This window comes from Mus musculus, chromosome 12 (genome assembly GCF_000001635.26).
Source record: "Mus musculus strain C57BL/6J chromosome 12, GRCm38.p6 C57BL/6J".
In the NCBI taxonomy this organism is placed as follows: Eukaryota; Metazoa; Chordata; class Mammalia; order Rodentia; family Muridae; genus Mus; species Mus musculus.
The window spans coordinates 23,945,934-23,970,657 of record NC_000078.6 but is presented as its reverse complement, the minus strand read 5'-3'; the positions used below and the strand labels follow the sequence as shown (position 1 = coordinate 23,970,657).

At 45.2% G+C, this 24,724-nt stretch overlaps 1 protein-coding gene across 2 annotated transcripts in view; it reads left to right on the top strand.

Moving 5' to 3' along the window:
* The first annotated feature begins 1,205 nt into the window (after nucleotides 1-1,205).
* Nucleotides 1,206-24,724, top strand: part of Gm17330 (predicted gene, 17330) — an 84,709-nt gene continuing 61,190 nt past the window's right edge. Inside the window, exon 1 of one of the 2 annotated variants that reach the window (XM_030247060.1) lies at nucleotides 1,206-1,938. In XM_030247060.1, the coding sequence (XP_030102920.1) occupies nucleotides 1,813-1,938 (126 nt within the window). In that variant the 5' untranslated portion in view covers nucleotides 1,206-1,812. The remainder of the gene's footprint in view (nucleotides 1,939-24,724) is intronic. The other variant, NM_001378694.1, reaches the window with a different exon arrangement.

Here is a 24,724-nt window from a genome sequence, read left to right as displayed (position 1 = left end):
AAAAGGACTTATAGGTGGGAAGAGAGGCAGAGGGATCAGAAAATTGCCTTGTGAAGGAGAGCCTGTACTATAACACAATATCCTCGAGTTATACATGCTGAGATAGGTGTGTCCCTGAGACACTAAATGGAAGGATGTTCACAACAGTGGAAAGTGGCAGAGAGTTGCAGAGTTTTGGGATTGCAGTTTATTGCCTTGTGCATGAATAAAAGCTACTCACTGGCACAGCTATTTTTGAAGGCTGAACTTATTCACAGGCAGTGCTGGTAAAATACCAGAAGCCATACATAATGTCTGACCTCAGCTGCTACCTCATACAGCATATTTGTACATAGGAGCCTTAAAAAGATGGACTGGTCTACTGTCCTATGGCAGCAGGAGACCACTTTTATTTCCCATGTTGGGCTTATAATGTCCCTCACATTCCCTTTTTTTCAGACCCACAAAAGGTTTTTGTAAAGTTTCTCTAGGCTGTATTGTTGGCAGCAGCAGTAACCATGCCTCTTGCCTAGGGAGTTAGAGGGTGTGATTTTTGACTAGTGTCTTCAGAACCTCTGGGTTTTTAAAATACAGCTGAGAATTTCTGAATGATATATAGATGAAAATGTCCTAATTCAGATGATTTATTGGCCCAATTTTGTCTGTGATCAGTCAGCTGTGGGTTGGAGTACTCTCTGAGAACCATCTGTACCTCTGGTTCTCTTGGGTATCCCCCACTTCCCACAGCACATCACTGCATTCTATGATTTTTCTCAGGGTGAAGCCTGGCCTAGCACCCTAAAACTGTCTTCAGGTAACTGGGAGTGTCCCTAATTGTACAAGCTTAGGGGACAGGATGCTTAATAGGGGTTGGAGTATTCTTCCAATTCGAAGGTCATGGGTTTGAATTTCCATTCGGCTTGTACCATGGTCAACTCCCTATGCAAAACACGTGCCTTTACCCCTTATCCCTGGCTTCTTAAGGCTGTGAGAAGGAGCACAGACAGAACATGGTCCCTATCATTGCATCCCCAACTAACTGTCCCTACATCTTGTCCCTCTAAAGTGCCCTGGAGGATTTCACTGTCTTGTAGAGGGCGAGCTACCCACACTATCTCACTGGCCCTTTCCTGAGGTGCTGGTGGGGGACTCAGGGGGTTCTGAGGCTAACAGTGGGATTGGGGAGCAAAAGGGTGGGCTCCCTTCCAGCCGGGAAGCCAGTATCCCCAGTTCCACTCCACGCCCTTTGGGCAATGTTGCTAGAGGTCATGGCGGGTGCGGGGTGGGAGCCGGGCATCGCAGCTTACGAGAGGGCGCGCCCTCGAACCCAAGCAGGTCCGGAAGGCAGAGGTAATGCAGCAGCCCACAGCCACTGACAGGCCCTGAGCGCAGGTAGCCCTCCTTGCTGAGGCCTCCGCTTCCTGGTGGCGCGGTAGCGGCGGGCGACCCGATTGGCGGCCAGGCCTGCGCCCCGGCCCGCCCCGCCCCGCCCCGCCGAGCGGGCCTCCGCGCCCTCTCCAGCCGGGCCCTCCCCTTTCCGCGGGAGGCGTCCCGGACAGCGGCTTGGTGGCGCGTAGTTCCCCCTGACTGTGCGTCCCCGCATCTGGGCTCCTTTGCAGAGGACTCGGTAGCTGCAGCTCCCGGAGCACAGCGGGCAGAGCTGCGGGCTGCGCGCGCCCCTGCTGCCACCGGGCGTCCCGCGGTGGCTCCCGCGCCCCGCGGCGACTTCCGCGCCCGCGCTCCCCTTTGTTCAAGTCCCGGAGCGGCGGCGGGGTCGGAGCCCGTGCCCTGGGCGACTGAGGCGGCCGCAGTCCGCGCCCCGGCGCCCTGGCGATGCTGGACCAGATCTCCGTGTCGGAATTCGTGGCCGAGACCCTTGAAGATTATAAGGCGCCCACGGCCTCTTGCTTCACCACGGGCACGGCCCAGTGCCGGGACACCGTGGCGGCCATCGATGAGGTGAGCGGTAGCGTAGCCCGCGCCCTGAGGGAGGCTAGGGTCGCGGGGATCGGGCTGCGCCCTGGCCACCCGCTAGGCTTCCGCGCCTGGTGCCCGATACCCAGTGTCCTCCGCCTGCGCCCTCACCCGGGAAAAGTTTCTGGTCCCCCAAAGCCGGACGCAGCCGGACCAGCAGTGCCCGACACAGAAGCCCTTTGTTCCCTGCTCTAGGGAGAGGCTGCTTGGCCACCTTGGGCCTTTTTTTGGGAACGCTCCTCTATTCCCATTTCCAGCGCAGGGTTTCAGGTTCTTTGCTCCCATCCTCGGAGAGGTCAACTTCAGCTGCAGAGTCTGTGGCGGCTTCGAGCCGGGGAACCCTGCGAGCTCTGCGGCCCCGGGTTGATGGGTCTCCCTGCGCGGACCTCTCCAACTTGTTCCGGACTTAGCCCGGCGGGGGCAGCTGTGGCTTCTGAGCCAACATGTAGAGCAGATCCAGGGACCCCAAGCTGCTTAGGCACGGGTGCCCATCCCATCTTGGGAGGCCTGGCAGTTCCCACAATGTGCCACAGAGCAGCGCTGTAGAGGGATGTGGAGAATGGTCTCTTTGAGGTACAAAAGGTCTTTGGTGGCCACTTCTGGGCTACCTGTGTGGTGCCTGTTGACAGTATGATCAGCTCCTTTGCCCTTAACCTGGGTAAGTTATCCACCTGGATAACTGCATAGTCATTGTATTGAGTGGCTAAGCAGTGAGCTCTCCAGACCCTGGGGAAGAGGGACTGCGAGAAGGAAGCAGTTTGGGTTGAAAATAAAGCAGGCTTGGAAGAGGCTGTGTGAGTCCAGAGACCACGGCTGTCCACAGCTTGGGAAAGCCTCACTTACATCATTTTCTTTACCTCCCCAACAGAATTTAGAGTTTCGTGTTTTCAGCTCTGTAGGCTTTGTGCGTCCAGCTAGACTCACAAAAGGTAGCTGGAGAACGAGACACACATGTGTAGCAGTAGTGAACCGATGACTATATTTCTTTTGCTCAGAATTTTAAGATCAAGGTAGACATTTTAAAATACTTGTGCCAGAGATTGGTGTTCGGAGAGCTTTTAAATTAAGCTATGTCATTATATCCTTTCCCCTTGCTTGAACAAAGCATTCGCTATTAGGCTTTGCCTGGGCGGGGGTGGGGGGTGGGGTGGGGTGGGGGACTAGACTATTATTCTTACGTGTAAAATGTCTACACAGTCAGGACTAGACTCAATGAAAAATACTCGGTTCAGCATCCTGCTCTTGGAAGTGAGCTAGGGTATCCGTTCTTCTCCTTCACCCTAGTCCCCTTTCTTTTCTCTCTCCTGTCTTCCCAAAGATCTGCTTGTAAATTTTTTGTAGCAAATTCAGTGAGAGCAGATTGCTTTAGTCCACTTTTCTCAGCCTGGCCTTTAGGTGCCACTGATGCCTTTAATGAGGCAGGTGGGGGATGAGGGGGATGAGAGCCCCTCCCCCATGAGGGCCCTTGAAAAGCACTAGGAAGATAGTCACAGTGTTTTGAAAATACATCATTAATGCTTATGAAAATGATTACATCCAAAAAGGTGGGATTCCCTCTGTGGAAAGGACACTTGTGTGTGATGTCCTTAAAAGACAGCCCATGTTTATAAAGTTAGGACGCTTCTCTCATTGTATTGAATCAGTTAGGTGTCAGTAATACTGGCAGATGTTGGAAAGCCTGGCAAATAGGAGTTGCAATTAAAGTTGGCATGGCCTCTCTCTCATTAATTTTAGTTTATAGTGGATGAACCCAAAGCTGCCTTTGCATGCAGTGTAGGAGATTACCCAAGAGCTCAGTTACTGAGTAGATTAAAGAGACTGGATTTGGTCATTCTGTCAAATTGCAGGCTGGCTTCACTCAGCCTCCAAAGCAGAAAATGGATTTGAGTTGGAAACAGGGAAAACCTGAACTCTTTGCAGGCTTATCTCATTTTAAGTGAGGCCAGCATCCACTCTAAGATAATAGTGTGTATGAACTGATTTGAAGGGTGAAAGGACTCAGTGTGGATTACTTAAAATAATGCTGTCTTTCTCCTCCTACATTATTTAATGTTTACTTCCAAAACAAAAAGTTGTTCTCTGTCTAGTGTAATAACACACCATGTTTACAATACTTAGACTTTAAGCAAATGTCTTTTTATGGTCAGATGAGATATTAGGGTAGGTTTTGTGACATACAAAAAGTTAAGCATTTCATAGAAATACAACTAAAAAAATAAGTCCCTGGCCTTCTACTTAAATGAGTTATGGAATTAGTAAACTTATCTGATTAACTTTGGCAAAACTGATTGCTCCCAATGGAGAATATGTCTAGCTGTTGTCATTTTCTGACTGAAATAGGCTTTCTTGACTTGCACACCTGTAGCTAGAATGTCAGTAGTTAGCCAGTCCCTGACCTGTGTTACAGATATCAAACTGTTGTTTAATCTCTATCCCTGCTGTGCAGATAAGGAATTTGAGGCTAGGACATTAGTTGAGGTTATAAACACAGCAAGTGGAGTTTAAACTTGGCTGGATGCTGCTTTCTCAAACTGCAGGGTGTTATCTAATGCTTAGTTATGGTGCTTTCTCAAAACTGCCCAAGGCTAGATCAGCCACCTCCAAGTCAGGCTCCATCACTTTCCAGTTGTATGAATTGGGATGAGACCCTCCCTGCTCATATATACCTTTACCGTTTTCAGTCCAGTTCACAGTCTAGATAATCATGTCTATTTCTGAAGGTTCTGGTACAGTACCCAGTAGACTTAATAAATGGTAGCTGCTTTACCAGATTTCACTGTAGTTACTGTATAGACCCTGGAATGAGAATGGAGCAGGGGAGGAGAAAATGGATGAATGGATGAAGGTGTGCATATAAATGGAAATTGTTGTCCCTCCGCCTAGGTGTGCCTGTGTGTGGATGGGTGTGTGTGTGTGTGTTTGTGTGTGTGTGTGTGTGTGTGTGTGTGTGTGTGTGTGTGTGTGATGGCTCCTGTGCTGACCGAGCACAGAGGCTGATCTTGCAAAGCTTTCCTGAATCAGTTCCCCAGGACCTGTCTCTGCTTCCCCTTAATCCTGGGGATCCCCATGCAGGTTCACAAGCTTGTGCAGCAAGCACCTGACCCCCTAAGCTGCCTTCCCAGCCCCCATGCATTCTCTCTAAGGAGCTTATTGTCTTGGTAACAGGTGAGAGTGTAGCTGGTTTGAAACTTTTCACTTCCTGATGACTTTCTCTGGGTGACTTACTTTGCACAGTTTACAAAGTGCAGAGCGCAACTGGTGTCAGCTTTGTGCTTTGGAAATAAGGGAGAAAATAAATAGTTGTGGCATAAATCTGAAAACTGTGCTGGGCCACCCCCCACCCTCTTCCCAGCTTTGATTTTTGTATCTTAGTTTTTTTAAGCCTCTGGTTACTTCAAAATACTCTGGAAATAGAGAAACATTGTGTGCATTCTTGGGACACTCCTGTTGTTTGTTAGGACTTCTTCATAGCTCCATTCATTCCTACCTTGCTTATTTGGCATTGATTTAAAAATAAATTTGATATTGACTCTTAAGTATTAAAATTTAACTTTTTCCTTCCATGCCATGAGTCTCTTATTCTGTTGTCCTTGGTTACCTTGGAAATCACTTTGCTGTTCTAACCGCAAAAGGAAAATGACCTTCTGGACTGTACAGACTCTCAGGGGGATGCTGTTCATGGGGCCAGGCTCTGCCCAGCATTTACAGTGGGAACTGGCCTTGCATTTGATTCTGAGTTGTAGTCCTTTGTGACTTGTTTGTAAACCAGCTCCTTAAGAATCCCAGGCTAACAGATTTTGAATCTATGGTCAGAAGGATGCCCCCTTTTTCTCAGTGTATCCTTGGAAGGGAGTAGGTTAACAGGTGATCATTTTATGCTGCTCTGAAATCTGAATTGGTGTCTCTGGAACGTCTTGAATCAGTTAGGGTGGAATTGGTTTCCCTCCAGCTGAATTCAATTTCTCTTTTATGATTAGTAGTGCAGTTACTATGATACCACTCCTTGTGCATCCCAGCTCTTGCTGTGGTTCATTTGGGACCTGCTGCTGTGTGTTAGGTGAAGGGATTAGACATCTCTTCTCTTTGAAAGAATCTGTGGTTCCGTGGTGAGAAACCGATTCTCCAGGCAGATCAGTGACGTGAGGTCATGTCTGCCAGAGCATCTATGGTGATGATGTAGAGAACAGGAAGACTGGGACCACTTACATGTGATCAGAGCATCTATGGTGATGATATAGAGAACAGGAAGACTGGGACCGCTTACATGTGATCAGAGCATCTATGGTGATGATGTAGAGAACAGGAAGACTGGACCACTTACATGTGATCAGAGCATCTATGGTGATGATGTAGAGAACAGGAAGACTGGACCACTTACATGTGATCAGAGCATCTATGGTGATGATATAGAGAACAGGAAGACTGGGACCACTTACATGTGATCAGAGCATCTATGGTGATGATATAGAGAACAGGAAGACTGGGACCGCTTACATGTGATCAGAGCATCTATGGTGATGATGTAGAGAACAGGAAGACTGGACCACTTACATGTGATCAGAGCATCTATGGTGATGATGTAGAGAACAGGAAGACTGGGACCACTTACATGTGATCAGAGCATCTATGGTGATGATGTAGAGAACAGGAAGACTGGACTGCTTACATGTGATCAGGGATGTGGATGAAAGGCCTTGAATGGAAGCCTGGTGTAAGAGGCTCCAAGGTGGTTCAATCCAGTCTTCCATATCCATGTCCCTACCTTAGGGAAATATTTATCTACTCTTGGGCTGGTGATCAACTAGGCCTTTGGTGGAATTTTCCTATCCATCCAGACTGCAGAAGGCTCCTTAGGCCAAGAATTTACAGAGGCCTTTCATGGTGGGGAACTGCACTTCTGGCTTTTGGTCAGCATTGTAGCCCAAGAATGAAGTCAGCTCTTTGTTAACATTACTCTGTCTCAGATGCTTGGTGGCCACATTGGTTGGTGGCCACTCTGTTGCATGATGTAGATTCAGGACTTTGTTCTCCATACTTGTAGGAAGTCCTGTTGATGAGCACAGTTTTAGGCCCTTGCAACTGTAAAATGCTTCACCTGACAGCACCACTCAGTGTGGTGTGGAACTTGCAGAGCCTCAGGTTCCATGGCAGAGCTGTGGAAATAGAGTCTGCATTTTAACAGCACTCTCAGGAGCACTGTGTGCACCAGGGTTTGAAAGTACTGTTGTAGGCTGCCCTGAGTCCTGGCTGTGTTCAGAGTTGCCTGGTGGGGGAGGGGGTGTCTGTGGACTGGAAGAACCTGGTTCTGCTCTCCTGAATTCTGATTTCATAAGATTTGGGTGAGGCCTGGAGCTTTTATATTTGTAAAAGGCTCCTCCCTAGTTGATCATCACTGATAGACAGGTGATTATGCCATGTTGTGTGCCAGGTAGTGATGAATCAAGGTTATGCATAACTTGGGGATAGGATGTGGTTTTGGAGGGGAGGAAACTGAAGTCAAGACAGGCATCTCTGCAGAGGTGACCTTTGAGCAGTCTGGAATGTAGAGGCTGCCTGCTTGCAAAGACCTAGGCATATATGAGTCCTGGAAAAGGGCTGAGATGTGAGTATCAGGGCAGACAGAAGGCCTGTGATCAGAGGTGAGGGAGAGCAGAGGGGCCTGTGTGGAGGGGTGGCTTAGGTCCAGATAGCACTGGGCTTTACCTTGGGGAGAGTGTTTGCACTTTGGCTGTGGCGTGGGGCGAAGCTGTTAGAGGGTTTGGGGCTCAGACTCCCATGGTCTGATTTCCTCTTTAGGATTTACTTTTTATTGATTTGTATCTGTGTGTGACACTCAGAATGCAGATTTCCTTAGAGTTTATGCAGCCGGAGTTGTAGGCAGCTGTGAATTACTTGGTTGTGGGTGCTGGGAATGAAACTTGGTACCTCCAGAAGAGCAGGAAGTTCTCTTACAATAAACCATTTCTCCAGCCACTGCTTCACAGTTTAAAGACATTTCAGTGCTTGTTCCTAGGCCTTGGAGGAAAGTGGGGAGACCAGCAAAGGAGTAGGGGTTCATTTGGATGCTGCGGTGGTGGCAGTGCAGAAGTGTCCTTTGAGCTGGGTGTCATTCCCTGATACTTGAAGGATGGGTCTCCTATCATCCCCAAGGTAAAAGTGACACTGTCCAGCATGCCTTAGTGGTAGAGACAAGGTCTTCTGTGAAGATTGGCTGGCTGGAGGCCTTGTATTGAAAGCAGTCTTTTTTTGTTTTTGTCTTTTGTTTGTTTGTTTGTTTTTGTTTTTGTTTTTTTTTTTTTTTTCTTGTGGGGTGGGTTTTTTTTTGAGACCGGGGTTTCTCTGTATAGCCCTGGGTGTCCTGGAACTCACTTAGTAGACCAGTCTGGCCTCGAACCCAGGAATCCACCTGCCTCTGCCTCCTGAGTGCTGGTATTAAAGACGTGCACCACCACACCTGGCTATAACTAGCATTTTTATGAACTTTAATGCTATGTTAAGAAAATGTGCTTTTCAGGTTATGTTACTTGGAAAATTCTGGATAAGTGAGTCAAAAATAATTCTGTATATGATAAATTTTTGCAATGCTTAGGCAACTTGTTTTGTTTTTAGCCATGTATACGGACGGATACATAGGAATGGCATTTGATAAGAATGTTTCCAGCTAAGTCTAAAATGGTTCTTTGTGAGTATAAAATAGTCCTATGTAGTAAGAAAAGGTGGGAGAAACATCAAAATACAAGCTGGAGGGACAGACCGTCATGGTTACCAGAGAGGGAAAAATAAGCAAATAGTAGGATGGACCATAAAGCAAGTGCATTTAAAGTTGCCAAGAAATAGCCACTGGGAAGGGAAGTGGGTCACAAAAAAAAAAAAAAAAAAAAAAAAGAAAAAAAAAAAGAAAATGTGATTTTGCCAGTTGGTTGCCTAATACCAAATGGTCAGCACCGAAGCCAGACATACAAATAATATTATACAGATTGTGCAGGCTGTGTTTACATGTTTAGGGAATATACATATATGTATAAAATAACAAAGGAAAAGAGAGGTTATGAATTTGAAAGAGAGGAAGCGAGGATATGTGGGTTGGTTTGGAGAATAGAAATGATGAGATTATATTACAATTTCAAAAAATAAAGAAAAGTAATTGTAAAGTAAGAAAGCATTAAATGGGCTCATTTAAGATTATTTCTTTTTGAGAGAAGTTATATTGGCACCATGGAGTCATGTGACTCTGGGTTTCAGCAGTTGACAAAACAGGAGTTTTGACCACTCTGGTTGGTTCTTCAATGTCCTTTCACTGTACAGAGGTGGGTTTCCTTAGTGCAAGCTGGTGTCCAGTGAGTCTCTGCAGGCCAGCTTCCATTGTTGTCAACTTAGAGGAGCCAAGACTGACAACTCCAGAGATATCAAGTGCTAACCCCTGGGGAGGCATTAGAGGCCCTTTTTTAGAGGCTTTTCTTTTCTTGTTTTACTTTTTAGTCAGGGCTTCAGGGTTGCCTTGAACTCTATGTACCAAATATAACTGGATTTCAGATCCTCCTGCCTCTGCCTCCACCTTCGAAGGCTGCAATTACAGCATGTGTTATCATATTTGTTTTATGTGGTGCCAGGGATCAAACCCTAGGCGTCTTGAATGCCAGGCAAACATTCTACCAACTGAGCTGCCTCTGTAGCCTCTAGAGGCGTTTACTGAGAGTCCTTCACTGCTACAGAGTGAGTTGTCTAATAATACACCTGGTCCCTTAGGGCTGTGGGTTCCAGAAAACCATCTGGGTTGTGTACATAAAGGCCTCATAGTGAATGGACTCAGGCTGGGTCTTCTAGGCCAGGAGATCTGTGTGTGGTGGCTGCTGCTTCTTAGAGGGGCACAAGCTAAACCATGCCAATTAAGGTAACTGTTAGGAACAGACCTTCCATCTAGGGCTGTCCTAATCATCAGGATCCATTCTTCTCAGATCAAAGAAAAAGTCTCCAAAACTAATACCCACAGGAACATGGCAGAAGAGTGGCTAAAAAGAGCATCAGAGGATACATTTGGTCAAACACTTGTTTTCTGGATATAATGCGAAAAACACTTGTTTTCTGGATATAATGCGACCATTGCACCCTGGGCAGTGCCATTCCATTTATATGCACAAGATCCAGCCTAACAGATATTGAGTAATATTCCATCAGGCAGCACTAAGTGACCTTAGTAATGATGATGATGGTGATGAAGAAAGAGGAGGAGGAAGAAGAGGAGGAAGAAGAGAATAAGAGGAGGAGGAGGGGATGGAGAGGGAGGAGAAATGGGGGAACTAGGAGGAAAAAAAAGACACAATGGAGACATGAAGGTGCAAGTGTCACAGAGGATGTAGGTAGAGGTAGGAATGAGAGATAGAAACAATCAAGATATACTGTGTGCACATATGAAATTGTCAAAGAATAAATTACTAACAAATAAGTAGTAAACCTTCCAGTTCAGCTCACCCCTGCTTCCTGACTATTGCCTTGCCTCTAACAACCCTAACACTAAGAACCCTAATCCTAACCCTAACCCTCTAATAGCCTAACCCTAAGTCTAACCCTGCTTACTATGAGGGAAATGTCTTCAGTATACCTTTTGAAGTGAGAAACCATTTCTTAATCTTGATCTTTTGGATCATCAGATCCACCTCCAATCTAGGCAATAGATTCTTTTGGCATCCTACATACATAAAAGACAATGAACAGGGTTGTTCTTTCATTTTTTTATACTTGCCCTATTTTTGTATTTTAGAAAAGGCGATTTGCGTGTTTGAGTTTTAAAATTGGCATTGGAAAATACTTATTTCTTCAGAATTCTGGTACATGCTAAATATCAGCTGTAATATCATGCAACATGAGATAACCCGTCCTTGATTTTTCTAAGTTCCCTTGGCCAAGAACCTTTCTATATTAGACATTAGAGAGACATTCTATTAAATTTCCTTTCTGTATCCACGGAGAAATTCATTCTGATTTGAGATATGTTTATCTAGAGAACCTGTCCTAATACAACTGTGGCTTTTCTCTACTTTGCCACTGATGGCGATGTGCTGGCTAACAAGAGGGCTCAACAGTGTTTCCCTTACGTTCCTGGCTTTCCTCCCAGGGTTGGTTGGTACCTATCATCTGGGAAAGGGAGCTGCAGTCTCCCTGAGCCCAGCACTGAGCCACAAACAAAACTCTTGTTTCCTAAAATCCCTCTTTAATGTTCATTGCCTGGGCACCCTCCCACTCAGGTTGATAACCCCACTGCACCTTGGGTAATGGGCTATGCATGTTCTTCCCCTGGATTTCAGGAAGAAGAAGGGAAGTGATGTGAGGCCAGCTCAGGCAAGGTCTGAAGTCAGGTCCTGGTAATGCAGGATCATTGCTCACAGAGAACAGGAGCAGGCAGCTGACTAGCCTGAGCTGGAATGTGTTGGGAACTAAAAGGGGGCCCTGGGTAAGACAGGAAAGGGGAGAAGGCTAACACCCTGCCAGAGTTCCACCTATGCTCTGGACAGAGATGTGGGAGAGCTGCCATACACTCTCTGCTCAGCCCCAGGTGGGCATCTAAGCCTTTGACCCAATCTTTGGGTCTGAACAAGGGGCTCCTGTGCTTACAGATGGGCGAGCACCACTTTGAAGTGATGTTAGCTCACAGAGCCAGCTGACTCTTGTGTGTAATGTGTGCATGGAGAGCCTACCTCACAGATAGTTAACATGGTGAAGTATGACAGAACACAGGCCACACCTCCTTTCTGTAGTGGTTTGAAATAGAAATATCCCCTAGAGCAGTGCTTCTCAACCATCCTGATGCTGTGACCCTTTAATACAGTTCCTCATGTTGTGGGGACCCCCAACCATAAAAGTATTTCACTGCTAATTCATAACTGTAATTTTGCTACTGTAGTGAATCATAATGTAAATATCTTATATATGACCCATATGACAAGGTCATATGACTCCCCACAAGTGGTCGCCACCCACAGGTTGAGAATCACTGCCCTATAGGCTCAGGGATTTAAACAGCAAATCTCCAGTTGGTGGTGCTGTCAGAGGAAGTTCAGGAGGTATAGCTTTGCTGGAGCAAGCGTAGCATAGGGGTGGGCTTTCAGAGTTTATAAATGCTCCCCACTTCCACTTTTGCTCTTCTCCTCTTTCTGAATGGAGTTGAAGATCTGATCTTTCAACCTCCTCTTCCTCCGTTTGTGCCTGTCACTTGCTGTTGTGCCTTCCCGCCATGAGACTTGTATCCTACTGTAGCTATGAGCTAAAACGAACCCTGTCTTCCTTGAGTTGTTTTTGGTGAGGGGTTTTGTTATAGCAACAGAAAAGCAATGAACCCACTTTCCCTTTCTATCATCCCAAGGGATCTGCTTTCTAAGGAATTGATGGGGAAAACACACAGAACATAGATTTTTGCTTCTATGAGGCTTAGCATGCCAGCTTAGTCTTATTATCCTGGAAATTCCTCCTTCTTACTCTATGGCTAGATATGCAATGATAGGCCTTGGTTTCTCTCTGGAGAAACATAAGCAGCATCTACTCCCTCCTCCTAAGGCCCCAGTGACAAACCAACATATGTTTCTACTGAGGATCATCCAGCAGAACCAATGAATTTACTGAGGTTATGTCCTGGTTAGTTTTTTTCTCAACTTGACACAAGCTGGAGTCAACAAAAAGAACCACAATTGAGAAAATGCCTCCATCAGATTTACTATACGCAATCTGCAGGGTTTTCTTGACTGATAATTGAGAGAGGACGACTCAGCCCACCATGGATGGTGTTCCCCTAAGCACATGCTTTTGAACTGCATAAGAAAAGAGGTTGAGCAATCCATGGGAGCAAGCCAGTAAGTGGCATACTTCCATGGCTTCTTTTTCAGTTCCTGCTTCCAGGTCCATGCTTTTAGCTCCTGCCCCAACTTTCTGTCATGATGGACTACAAGCTGTAAGATGAAATAAACCCTTTCCATCCCAAGTCACTTCCTTTAATGGCAGTCTATCCCACCAATAGAAAACAAACTAAGCAAACTATTTCCTTACAGTGTGGGGGTGAAGAGTTACAAGCAGGTACACGGGTGAACCCTAAGAAGGCACACTGGAAACTCTTTACACAGCACATCTGATACATCCCATCTAACTACATCCCCTCCCCAGCCATTGTGGTTTAATAATCCCTAAGCCCCAGACTAAGTACAATTGGGCCGAATTGAAAATGGCTGCAAGAAGAAGCTGGAGTCTCACCTAAGGATCCGGGGACTCCTTTTCTGAGGAAGGTCAGCATTCCACAGGTTGCTTCTGATGGTCTCTTGAGAGAATGCATGGTTGATGAGGGAGAATGCATGATAAAGATGATGTCTGTTTTGGTCAAAGGGCTGTGTTTTACAACAATGTTCACCTGCTAAAGGCCCTCTGGCCAGCATTCCAGTACCATGATTCCTACCATTCAGCTCAGTCCTTGGGATCCAGCCCTCTGGGTTAGGGTCAGACATCAGCTCCAATCACAGTAGCAGCAACAGGTGTAGGACTGAAGGACCCAGGTCTATCTTCTGAAGGCTCCTTTCTACTTCTCATGCCAACTGTTCTTCATCTTGAGTCCAGCACTTTAGTAAGCCTGAAGACAGAGGTTTGGACACCAGTGTTTTAGCACCAAAAAATTTTCTCATCCAGTAATCCCATCTTTTTTTCTTTCTGAGAACTAGTGTTTCAGACATGGAAAACTTAGCATTACTCTATAAAAGAACTGATCCTTGTAAGCAGATGCTTATCATGAAGGAATAATCATCAGGCTGCATAGTATAATTATTTTATATATGCTAAACTCTATTCAAAAGATAGCTATGAAATTATAAGATTGAAAGCAATCCCATCTACCAAGTACTTTTGAAAGCATAATAAATTTGAATGGTAGCAAACCCCATAGACATGAACACCATAGACCACACTAAAGCATCCATAACAGTAGAGAGCCTAGGGTAACAGGTTTCATGTAAAATAGATCCCTAATGACTAGGGAGTGTTTCCCAGGGGAGTCCTGGTATGTAATGTAGATACAAACTGTATTCTATATTTGTTTGTTTATAATAATAGGATCTCAATACAACTATGGCTGACTTCCAACTTGCTGCAAGGAGGGAAATGGCCTTGAACTTTGATCTTGCCTCCACCCTCCAAGGGCTGTCATAACAGGCCTGTATCATCCCCACACCCACATTGTGCAGTGCTGGGACTTGAAGCCAGGACTGAGTGAGCTCTAACCCCAGTCAGTCAGACATGCATTTATTCGCTGAACAGATCTTGAAAGAGTTAAGAGCCTGGATACCAAGCGCTCCCTCCACCATGAGCTTTACTGTTCTGACCACACTTCCTTTTACATCCACAACTCCAGCTCCAGAGACACAGGCTCTGTGGTAAGTAGAGCTATAATAACTGACATGCTATAAAACTCCAAAGAATTAGGAAAAGCCCACAGTCTGCCTTTCTCCTCGCTGCCAAAGAATGTGCTTCACGTTTTATTGCCTAGGAAGATAAAATAGAACACTGAGTCTGATCTGGAGGTTGTTCTGCTAATTTGAAGCCCTCCTACCTGATGTGTGCTTGGATGGCATAGGGCCCCTTCTTAGCCTCTTAAATTTTAGATCACTGGAGCAGAGGCTATGACTTTTCAAAGGTTAGTGCCAGGGGTGGGCGTGGGTGTGGGGGCGCTAGCATAACTCAGTCCTTCCACCCTTCTGTTTTCAACACCTCCTGATGTTTGCATCCTTCCAGGATGATAGAGCTTGAGAACCAGAGCTGCATGCAATCACTTGCTCTGTGATCTCATCCTCTTCTCTGCATCTCCAAATTCTGTCAGTGCCAAGAAGCTGCCTCACAGGTTGCCAGTCTGGAAGGTTCTTCCTGGAGCCAGGGAGATAAATCAATGATCAATGAGAGATGACTCAGCAATTAAGATCTACTGCCCCTTCAGAACATCTGGGTTCATTTCCCAGCATTCCCAACTGGGGATCACAACCAAGCTCTGGCTTCTGGCTTCTATGGGAAAGCGCACTCATGAAAGTACCTGCAGGTGAGCACACACACACACACACACACACACACACACACACACACACACACACACATGCACGCACACACATAATAGAAAATTTTTTAAAAAATCAAAGTGCATAGTGGTATAAAATTTAATTCCAACACTTTGGGAGGCAGAAGTAGGCAGAGTTCTGTGAGTTCGAGGCCACCCTAGTCTATATAGTGAGGTCCAGGATAGGACCTTCTATTGCAGGTCATTGGTATTTCCTGACATGCCTCAGTTCTTAAAGGGAGAGGACCCACACTGAAACCCTACATTATGTCCTAAATTAAGCACACTTATTTAGCTTTGTAAGTAGCACGGTGGCGATTATAATAGATGCACTAAAAAGGCTTTGTTAGAATAAACTGTGCAGAGTCATTGCTAGGCACAAAAGTGATGCTTGGACCAGTAACATGGCTCAGTAGGTAACAGTGCCCACATGCAATTCTGACATCTTGAGTTCAATCCCTGGAACCCAGAGTAGAAGGAGAAAACTTACTCTTGAAAATGGTCCTCAGATGGGGCTGGAGAGATGGCTCAGTGGTTAAGAGCAGAGACTACTCTTCCAGAGGTCCTGAGATCACTTCCTAGCAACCACATGGTGGCTCACAACCATCTGTAATGGGATCTGATGCACCCTTCTGGTGTGTCTGAAGACAGCAACAGTGTACACATAAATAATAAATAGATAAAACTTTAAAAATAAAAAAAATTTTTGAAAAAAGAAAAGAAAATGGTCCCCTGACTTTTGCATGCATAGTGTGGTACGTGTGTGATAAAACAATAATGATAAAAGTGATAAAATAATAATTTTTAAGGTATTAAATAAAATAAAACTATTAGAAACGCGGTCCTTCATGAACATGTTGACTGGATGAATGAAGAAATGAATGAAAGAATGAGTGAATCTCAGTTTTTAAGGATTCGTATATAGAAATGCGCTTACCATTTCAGCAAATTTGTTAGGTGCATTCCGAGTTCGAGTCCCAACCTGCTTCTTCCTAAACTGATTAATCTCAACTAAAGACTGACAGGATTTAGTCACAAATTCAGTCAAGCTTCTCACCCAAACACCCCTTCTGGTTTTCAAATCTCACAAGCTTTACTATGTCTAGTCTGTGGGGGGCTGTTTTCATCATGGGGAAGTTACCTATTTCTCTTATTTCCAATGTCACCCATAGGCCATGGAGACCAGGAATTCTGCAGGTCGATCTTGCCAATTGTCAAGGACAAGGGGACCCTTCCTCCCCATAGTTCCATGTCACACCGTCTGCATGGCCTTCTGCCCTGCTTCACTGAAGCCTACTGTGAGTTTACACCTCCCATGTAGGTCTGTGTTCAAGAGACTTCTATTCCAAATCATGCAATATTGGGAGAATGCTCAAAACCCCCCTCCTTGGGCTAAGGAACAGCTCAATGGCAGAGTGTTTGTCTGGCAAGCTTAAGATCCTGGGTTTGACTCCCCAGGACATCAACAGCAACAGCCAAACCTAACCAACTCAATAAAAATAAACCCTCTTCCCCTTTCCTCTAGAAGGCTGTTTGTGGAATATTGAACAACACACAGGGCCCACCTATCCCTTACAAGATTTTTGGGACTTAGATGGACAGGGTCCTCCAGTAGAGAAAGACTGTGAATAAAGGCATTTTCTATGATTCAAAGGAGGACCTTTCTGTACTCTCACCACACACACACACACACACACACACACAAACACCAGTATAAATGTATCCATTCAAAGGATACAATTAAATCAAGTGCTGGGTTTTGGGGACATAAAGCTGAAAGGATTATATGCCTGATCTGCTGCAAACTCATCTAGTGACAAAGACAGACCTGTGAGTGGAGAGTGCTGTGTGTCACTTACTTTTACATCACTGTCACAAAATGAAAGAATCAATTTAGGAGGAAAGAGTTAGTTTTTGGCTCTTGGTTTCTGTCCATGATTTCTTAGCCCTGTAGCTTTGGGCATCTAGCAACTTAGTGCATCATGATAGCAGCTTGTAGCAGGTTTACCATGGCAGAGAAGCAGGGAGGGGAAGGGGAGCAAGGTCCCAACAGTGCCTCAAAGGCATGCTCCCAATGACCTAACTTTCTTCCTCAGGCCACAACTAAAGGAGCAATTCTTCAAAACTTGGGTCTTTGGCAGACATTTCACATCTAAACTACCACATGCTATAACAGAACAAGGTGCCTTGGGAAGTGTTGAAGATATGCTCAACTTGGCACGAGAAGAAGGGAAGGTGTGCTCTTGAATTTTAAAGCTTGCAAGCTGAGTTTTGACTGTGGGAATGAATTCATCAGGTAGACTGAAGTGGAAGTCAACCCTAGTGGATAAAAGGTTGGTTGGCTTCTGTTAAGTGCAGAAGACCATGTGGTAATCTGGGTTCAAGGCATTCGTTTTGGATTTTGTTTTCTCGAGACAGAGTCTCACTATGTAGTCCTGGCTGACTTGGAACTCATTATGGAGATCAGGCTGGCCTCAAATTCACAGAGATCTACCTGCCTCTGCCTCTTTAAATGCTGGGATTCAAGGCATGTACCACTATGCCTGGATTTCAAAATGTTCTTTCATTCCCAATCAGGGAGATACTTTGAAAATGCAAACTTTCTTGAAGTGGTTTGGTGACTTTCCATGAGCAGACAACAGGAGTTTGATCCTGTGACCTAAATCATGGGTAGATAGAGCAACCAATTCCTGCAAGTTGCCCTCTAACCTCATGTTAGGGCAAATGCACACTCCCTTATATGTATGCTCCAGCCCCCGCTCCCAACACTAATTGTGTAATGATAAATAAAGCAGGAATTGGGGCAGGAGAGATGGTTCAGTGGTTAAGAGCACAGACTGCTCTTCCATGGATCCTGAGTTCAATTTCCAGCAACCACATGGTGGCTCACAACCATCTGTAATGGGGTCTGATGCCCTCACCTAGTGTGTCTGAAGACAGCTACAGTGTACTCCTATGCATACAATAGATACACCTTAAAAAAAAAAATAAAGCAGGAACTGAATGAGGAAATGCCTGAGTCAATAGACTATGGTTCAATCTCTGGGTACAAGCAAGGTTGGAGGAGAAGTGAGGCAGCACAGTCAGGCATTCTGGGCCATGAAGGATCTCTTAGAGCATATTGAAGAATTTAGGGTTCATTAGTAGACTGTAGGGAGACCCTGGAAGATTTTGAGCCACTTAAAACTACATTTGCTTTTTAGAAGGATCACTATGGGAAAGAGTCTGGCACCCAGTAAACACGGTGATTGGAAAGTTCATTAACCCAGAGATGGGAAGATTTATTATAAAATAACACTTGCAGATGAGGAGAGACCTAAATGGATAAGGGCAGAGTGGGAAATGAGGGCTCAGGACCACAGTGCCCGTGGATAATAAACTGAAATATCCAATCCAACGACACGTGGATTCGTTGCCAACTGATTGTCATTAGTTGAAGAGGAAGAGCCCAGGAAGTGGTGCTGAAGCTTCTGCTTAGATAACTAGAGGGAGAAGAACAAAGACAGTGAACAGTGGGCAAGAGAAGCGTCCACTCCCTGTGGGTTTACAACCACTGGGACCTCCGTGAAAGTGAGCATGTTTTACTGCCCCAAGTAGTTCATCTGACGAGGGACCTGTTGAAGTCAGGGGTACCATTACTGTGCTGAAACAGCATGACCAAAGCAACTTGGGGAAGAAAAGGGCTTATTTGGCTTAGGCTTCCACCTCACAGTTCATCATCAAAGGAAGTCAGAACAGGAGCTTGAGCAGGGAGAAACCTGGAGTGAGGAGCTGATGCAGAGGTCATGAAGGAGAGAGTGCTAGTTATTGGTTTGCTCCTCCTGGCTTGCTCAGCCTGCTTTCTTATAGAACCCAGGACCGCCAGCCCAGAGATGACAGCACCCACAATTGGCTGGGCCCTCCCCCACCTAATTATGAAATTGCCTTAATTTCTTTTTTTTATCTATATTTTTATTGGGTGTTTATTTCAATCACATTTCCAATGCTATCCCAAATGTTTCCCCCACCCACCCACCCAGTCCCACTTCTTGGCCCTGGCGTTCCCCTGTACTGAGGCATATAAAGTTTGCACGGCCAATGGGCCTTTCTTTCCACTGATGGCCGACTAGGCCATATTATGATTCATATGCAGCTAGAGACACGAGCTCCAGTGGGGGTATTGGTTAGTTCATATTGTTGTTCCAGCTATAGGATTGCAGATCCCTTCTGCTGTTTGCGTACTTTCCCTAGCTCCTGCGTTGGGGGCCCTGTGATCCAATAACTTACTGTGAGCATCCACTTCTGTGTTTGCCAGGCCCCAGCATAGTCTTACAAGAGACAGCCATATTTGGGTCCTTTTAGCAAAATCTTGCTAGTGTATGCAATGGTGTCAGCGTTTGGAAGCTGATTATGGGATGGATCCCTGGATATGGCAGTTTAAAGACGGTCCATCTTTTCGTCTCAGCTCTAAACTTTGTCTCTGTAACTCCTTCGATGGGTGTTTTGTTCCCAATTCTAAGAAGGGGCAAAGTGTCCACACTTTGGTCTTCATTCTTCTTGAGTTTCATGCGTTTAGCAAATTGTATCTTAATTTCTTCATTAAGAAAATGCCTTACAGCTGGATCTTATGGAAGCATTTTCTAAATCTAGATTTCTCCACTCAGATGACTCTAGCTTGTGTTAAGTTGACATAAAAGTAGCCAGGACAGGATCTGTAGGGTCTTTTGTTCTGTTGAGCTCAGACTTCAGACAAGTGAGCTGCCTGCTTATATGGGCTACGAGTCCCCTGAGACATGAAGGATGGAGGTTACTCCTGGCTTGCCATCAGTGCTCTTCCTGGTTCACAGTAGTGAGCAGCATCTTCCAGGGATGCTGCTTGTTCCTAAAAGCTCCAGGCTGGATCACTGTGTCATCTTTTTTGAACAAGGGACAAGGACCACATTGAACAGCTGGCAACTCTGCTGTCAAATCCCTTGGTGTTGGCCTTGCTGGGCTCCCATCTCCAGCTAATTACTCAGAGGGACCCAGAGAGCCTGCCTAACCAGACATTTCTACAGGTCTGGCCCATGCAGGGGCCTTCTTTGCAACACTCAGGGGTTCTACCCAGGGGAGGGTTCAGGGCATGGCCCTGGGGAGGCTGGTAGCCCCTAGGAAACTTTGACCAGGACAGGAGCTAGCTGCTTCTGCGTTTACTTCTTGGCACTAGTAAGTGGGACTCACCAAAATGCAATGCAGAGTCAGCCAGTGAGATCAGCATTGGCTGTGAAGCCCAAGCTGAGTGGGAGAGGTCAGGAGAGAGAGGAGAGGAGTACTGGAACAAACAGAACCAGAATGTAACCCTGTTTTTTAAGCACTAACAGAAAAGGGAAAGTTTGGGGGCAAAGTGCCTGGCTCCTCACTGCTGTCTGAGGGGAATATGCCCAACCCTCAGGCTGCTAGAGTTGGTTTTCCAAGCAAATCAAAAAGCCTCAGGAAAACAATGTGTAAGCTTTTCACAAAGAAAGCCCCCCACAGGGAATCAGACACTAGGAATTCCACTGCACTGAGAAAACAGTCTGTAGGGACTAGGTCGCCTCTGTGATTTGGGCATTGCTTCCACTTACAGGTAGCTCAGAATCCTACAAGCAAATCCCCTGCCTCAAACACATACCAGGAGAGCAAAAGAGTGATCCAAGCATGGATATTAGACACTTTCAGCTCCACTGGGAACGCTTTTGGTCTTAAAAGTATTTCTCATTATCTTTGTGTGCGCATGCACTAATGTGGAAATCAGAGGGCACTCTGCAGGACTTGGTTCTCTCTTCTACCATGTTGGTTCTGAGAACTGAACTTAGGTCACTAGGCTTTGTGGCAAGTGTTTTTCCCTACTTTTTGGCCATATTTATTCTCCAGTCATTATTTTGTAGACGGATCCTCAGAGGTTTGCTGGACTGTGGGCTCTGGAATGGGCTCACTGCTCACTTACCTCCAAGAATGACCCCATGCCTGCTTACACTCATAAAGAAATTCCCAACACTCTGGCTTTGAGCTTCTCCACCTAACTGCCACATAAAGCTTCCAAATTTTGTTTGATGGAAAATCCTGTAAATCCTATTAAGCATACAAGCTACCTGATCTCCTCTACTGAAGACTAATTTTAAAGGTCTAAATAAGGCTTCCCAGAATCTAGATTTGGAAAATGAGGTCAGGGCAAGTGTACTTATTGGGCAAGCATGACTTGAGTTCAAAGCCTAGCACACATGTGGAGAGGAATTTTAATTCAGCAGCATGGCAGCTCTGGCACGGGATCACATCCAAAATATGATAATGGCTTGGACCGTGGTCATTGCAACCATAGCCCCAGTAGGTGAGAAAAGATGCTGAGGACTGTACCTATGGCAACCCAGGAGTGGAGATGCCTAGGCTGGCCATTAGAAAAGACACAGCATTCTGAACAGGTGGAGAGGGGAGGTTTTGCTGGAGTATTCTGTGTGTTGGAGTTCATAGCCCATCCTTGGATAATACTTCTGAAATAACGTGGGGCTGCTGTTGATGGAATGAATCCTGAGGTGAGCACCCACATGGCAGTTCACAACTGTCTGTAACTCTAGCTCAAGGAGATTGGACATCCTAACACAGACATTCATGCAGGTGAAATACCAGTGCACTAGAATGAAAACGAATATTTTTTTTAAAAAAAGAAAACTATTGTGGAAAAATGATGAAAAAAGATAGACATGAGCTCTCAATTGCTGGTCATGGAGATCCTTTTTTCTCAGCAATAGGAAGTAACTAATATGACTGCTGTCCTTATGAAAGGAGAAATGTGGAATGCTTGCCCAGTTCCAACTAGGCTGTCCTCTCATTCTGTGGTCTAACAATTCCCATGCTCCCTTACCAGACCTTCCCTGAAATTCTTTCTATCTTCATCTACTTATCCAGCTAATCTTATCTTCTAGTATCTGTCTCTATTAACTACAGATCTCCTGTATGACAATCAATCTCTGTGATATCTTCTTCTATGATCTAGACCTGTCATCTATTTCATCTGCATTTTGGTTTTGTTTTAGTTTTAGTTTTTCAAGACAAGCTTTCTCTGAATAGCCCTGCCTATCCTGGCACTCAGTATTTAGATCAGGCTGACTTTGAACTCACAAGCATTCTATTGACTCTGGCCCCTGAGTACTGTGGTTAAAGAATCAGGGTACCATGCTCGGCTACTTTATTTATCTATTGTCTTTGTTATCTTCCTAGCTCTGTCTTCTCTTTTCTTACCTCTTCATCTACCGGTCATGTACCTTATTATTCCCTATCATCTATAGATAGTATCGTATCTGTCATCCATCTCTCTTCTATTGTCTTTTACCTATCACCTATACCATTATTTTCTATCATCTTATCTATCTATCTATCTATCTATCTATCTATCTATCTATCTATCTATCTATAATTCATATATCAATCTATCTATCTGGTCATCTGTCTTCTATTATTCACCACTATCATCTGTAATCCATATTTGTCAACCATTATCTACTTTACTATTTTTTGGTATTGGGGATGAAGCCAGGGTTTCCTGGGTAAATGTATCAGTTATTCATCTATCTCTTTTCTTATATGAACTTGACGCAAGCTGGAAGAGTGAACCATAATTTTTAAGAAATGCCTCCAGAAAACTGACCTGTAGGCAAGACTGTAGGGAATTTTCTTAATTAGTGACTATTAGGGTTGGCCCTACCCATTTGGGCACCTCTGGGCAGGTGGTCCTGGAATGTATAAGCAGGCCGAGCAATACACGAGGAACAAGCCAGTAAGTAGCCCTTCTCACTGGACTCTGCTTCAATACCTGCTCTGAGTTTCTGCACCTACTTCCTTTAATAAGGAACAGTGATGTGTAAGCAAAAGATGGAATTAACCCTTTCCTTTCCTTCCCAATTTGCTTTTGTTCTTTGGTTTGTTCGGGGTTGTTTTGTTTGTTTTTCAACACAGAGACCAGTTTCTCCATGTAGGCCCAGCAGCCCCAGAACTCCCTCTGTAAACAAAGCTGACCTCAAACTCAGAAATCTGCCTGCCTCTGCCTCCCATGTGCTGGATGAAAGGTGTGTACCATCACCGGCTTTGGTCATGGTGTTTTGTCTCAGCAACAGAAACCCTAACTAAGACACAGGGTTTGTTGCATGCTAAATAGCCTACTGTTTCCACTGAGCTTTAATTTGAATTTTCAGTCATTTCTAAATTTTTTTAGGCTATACCCCAACCCATTTGATTTATAATTTTGATTGTGATAATATTTCTATATGGATATACACACATATTCATATCTGTGTATATGTATATCTCCAGATTTGTATTCTCTAGCTATCCAAATCATATACATTATATAACCCGTAGGCAAGTTTGTAGGGCATTTTTTTAATTAGTGAATAATTAATTAGTCAGTGATTAACATGCAGTTGATTATGCCAGCTATTTTTCAGCAAAGCTTTTAGGAAGTCCCATCTTGGTCTTGGAGGAGACACATGATGAGAATTAAGAGTCCAATGAAAAGTTAGTGCTTGGTCAGGAGGGACTATTCCAGAGCTCCGATAGGCTCTTAAAACCCAGCATCCAACAAAAGCTTCAAATTTTTGCATTCTGCGGCCTGTAGCTCATCACAATGCCCACCTCCATCGCTTTCTTGCTTAGCAGCAGGCAGCAAGGTCAGCACTGCCTGGAGCCCCCTTTATCTGGAGCCCACTGTGGCTCCTACCTTTACTTCCTTGATGTGTCCTGCCAAAGAACACCCATGTATAATTTGATAATGAACCCTGTCATTTTGTACAAATAACATAAGGTAATTAATTTAACAGGTGGATGTAATCTGACTTTCTATCACTAATAAGTGCTTTACCATCTGTGTTGGCTCCACCCTTAACCCATGAAATCATTTCTCTATAAGCAGCCAAAGGAATATTAGTGTGTGTGTGTGTGTGTGTGTGTGTGTGTGTGTGTGTGTGTGTGTGTGTGTGTGTGTGAGTGAGTGTAGTGTGTGGTGTATGCATGTGTGTGAGTTTCTGGAGTATTGTTAACATTGGATTGTTGGCTATCCCCTTTTATTGCTCCCCTGCCCTCTTGTCTTGTTAAGCTTAGACAGGGTCTCTTGCTCAACCTGATGCTCACCAATTGGCTACAGTGCTGAGCAGTGTGTCCCTGGGATTCTCCTGCCTCTTGTCTATCAACACCTGGATGAAAAGCTGCCACACCCAGTTTGTTCCTGAGTGTTAGGGGTCCCCATGCTGGAGCAGTGACCACTTTACCTGCTGAGCCATCTCCCCAGAGTCAAGTCTTCTTTGTTTTTAAAGTGAAAGGAAAGTTGTGTTAGTTGCAGACATGAAAAACAACACTCTAGAAGGTTCTAGGTCCCTGCGCAGTCAGTGCCTGCCAATGTCTGCAGCACCAGCTTTTGTCAGAGACCATCCCGTGAGAAAGCAAGCCCTTCACAATCTCCCTAGGCGAAATGGCCTTTGCTAGGAGCTGGTTATCATCCCCTCCTCCCTATTCCCTTCCTGGCACCTGAGGCTGTAAAAGCTGAATTATAGTCCCCTCTTCCCTATCTCTTCCTGAACTCCCATGCCATCCAAAGACAGGAGTTACGCCTGAGCCCAGCCTGACACCCAAGGCTGTCAAGGAGGATCTATGTTCCAAAGATTATATGCAGAGTGCCCGCTGCCTGGTGCCTGACTTCTCTCCCCATGTCAGCAG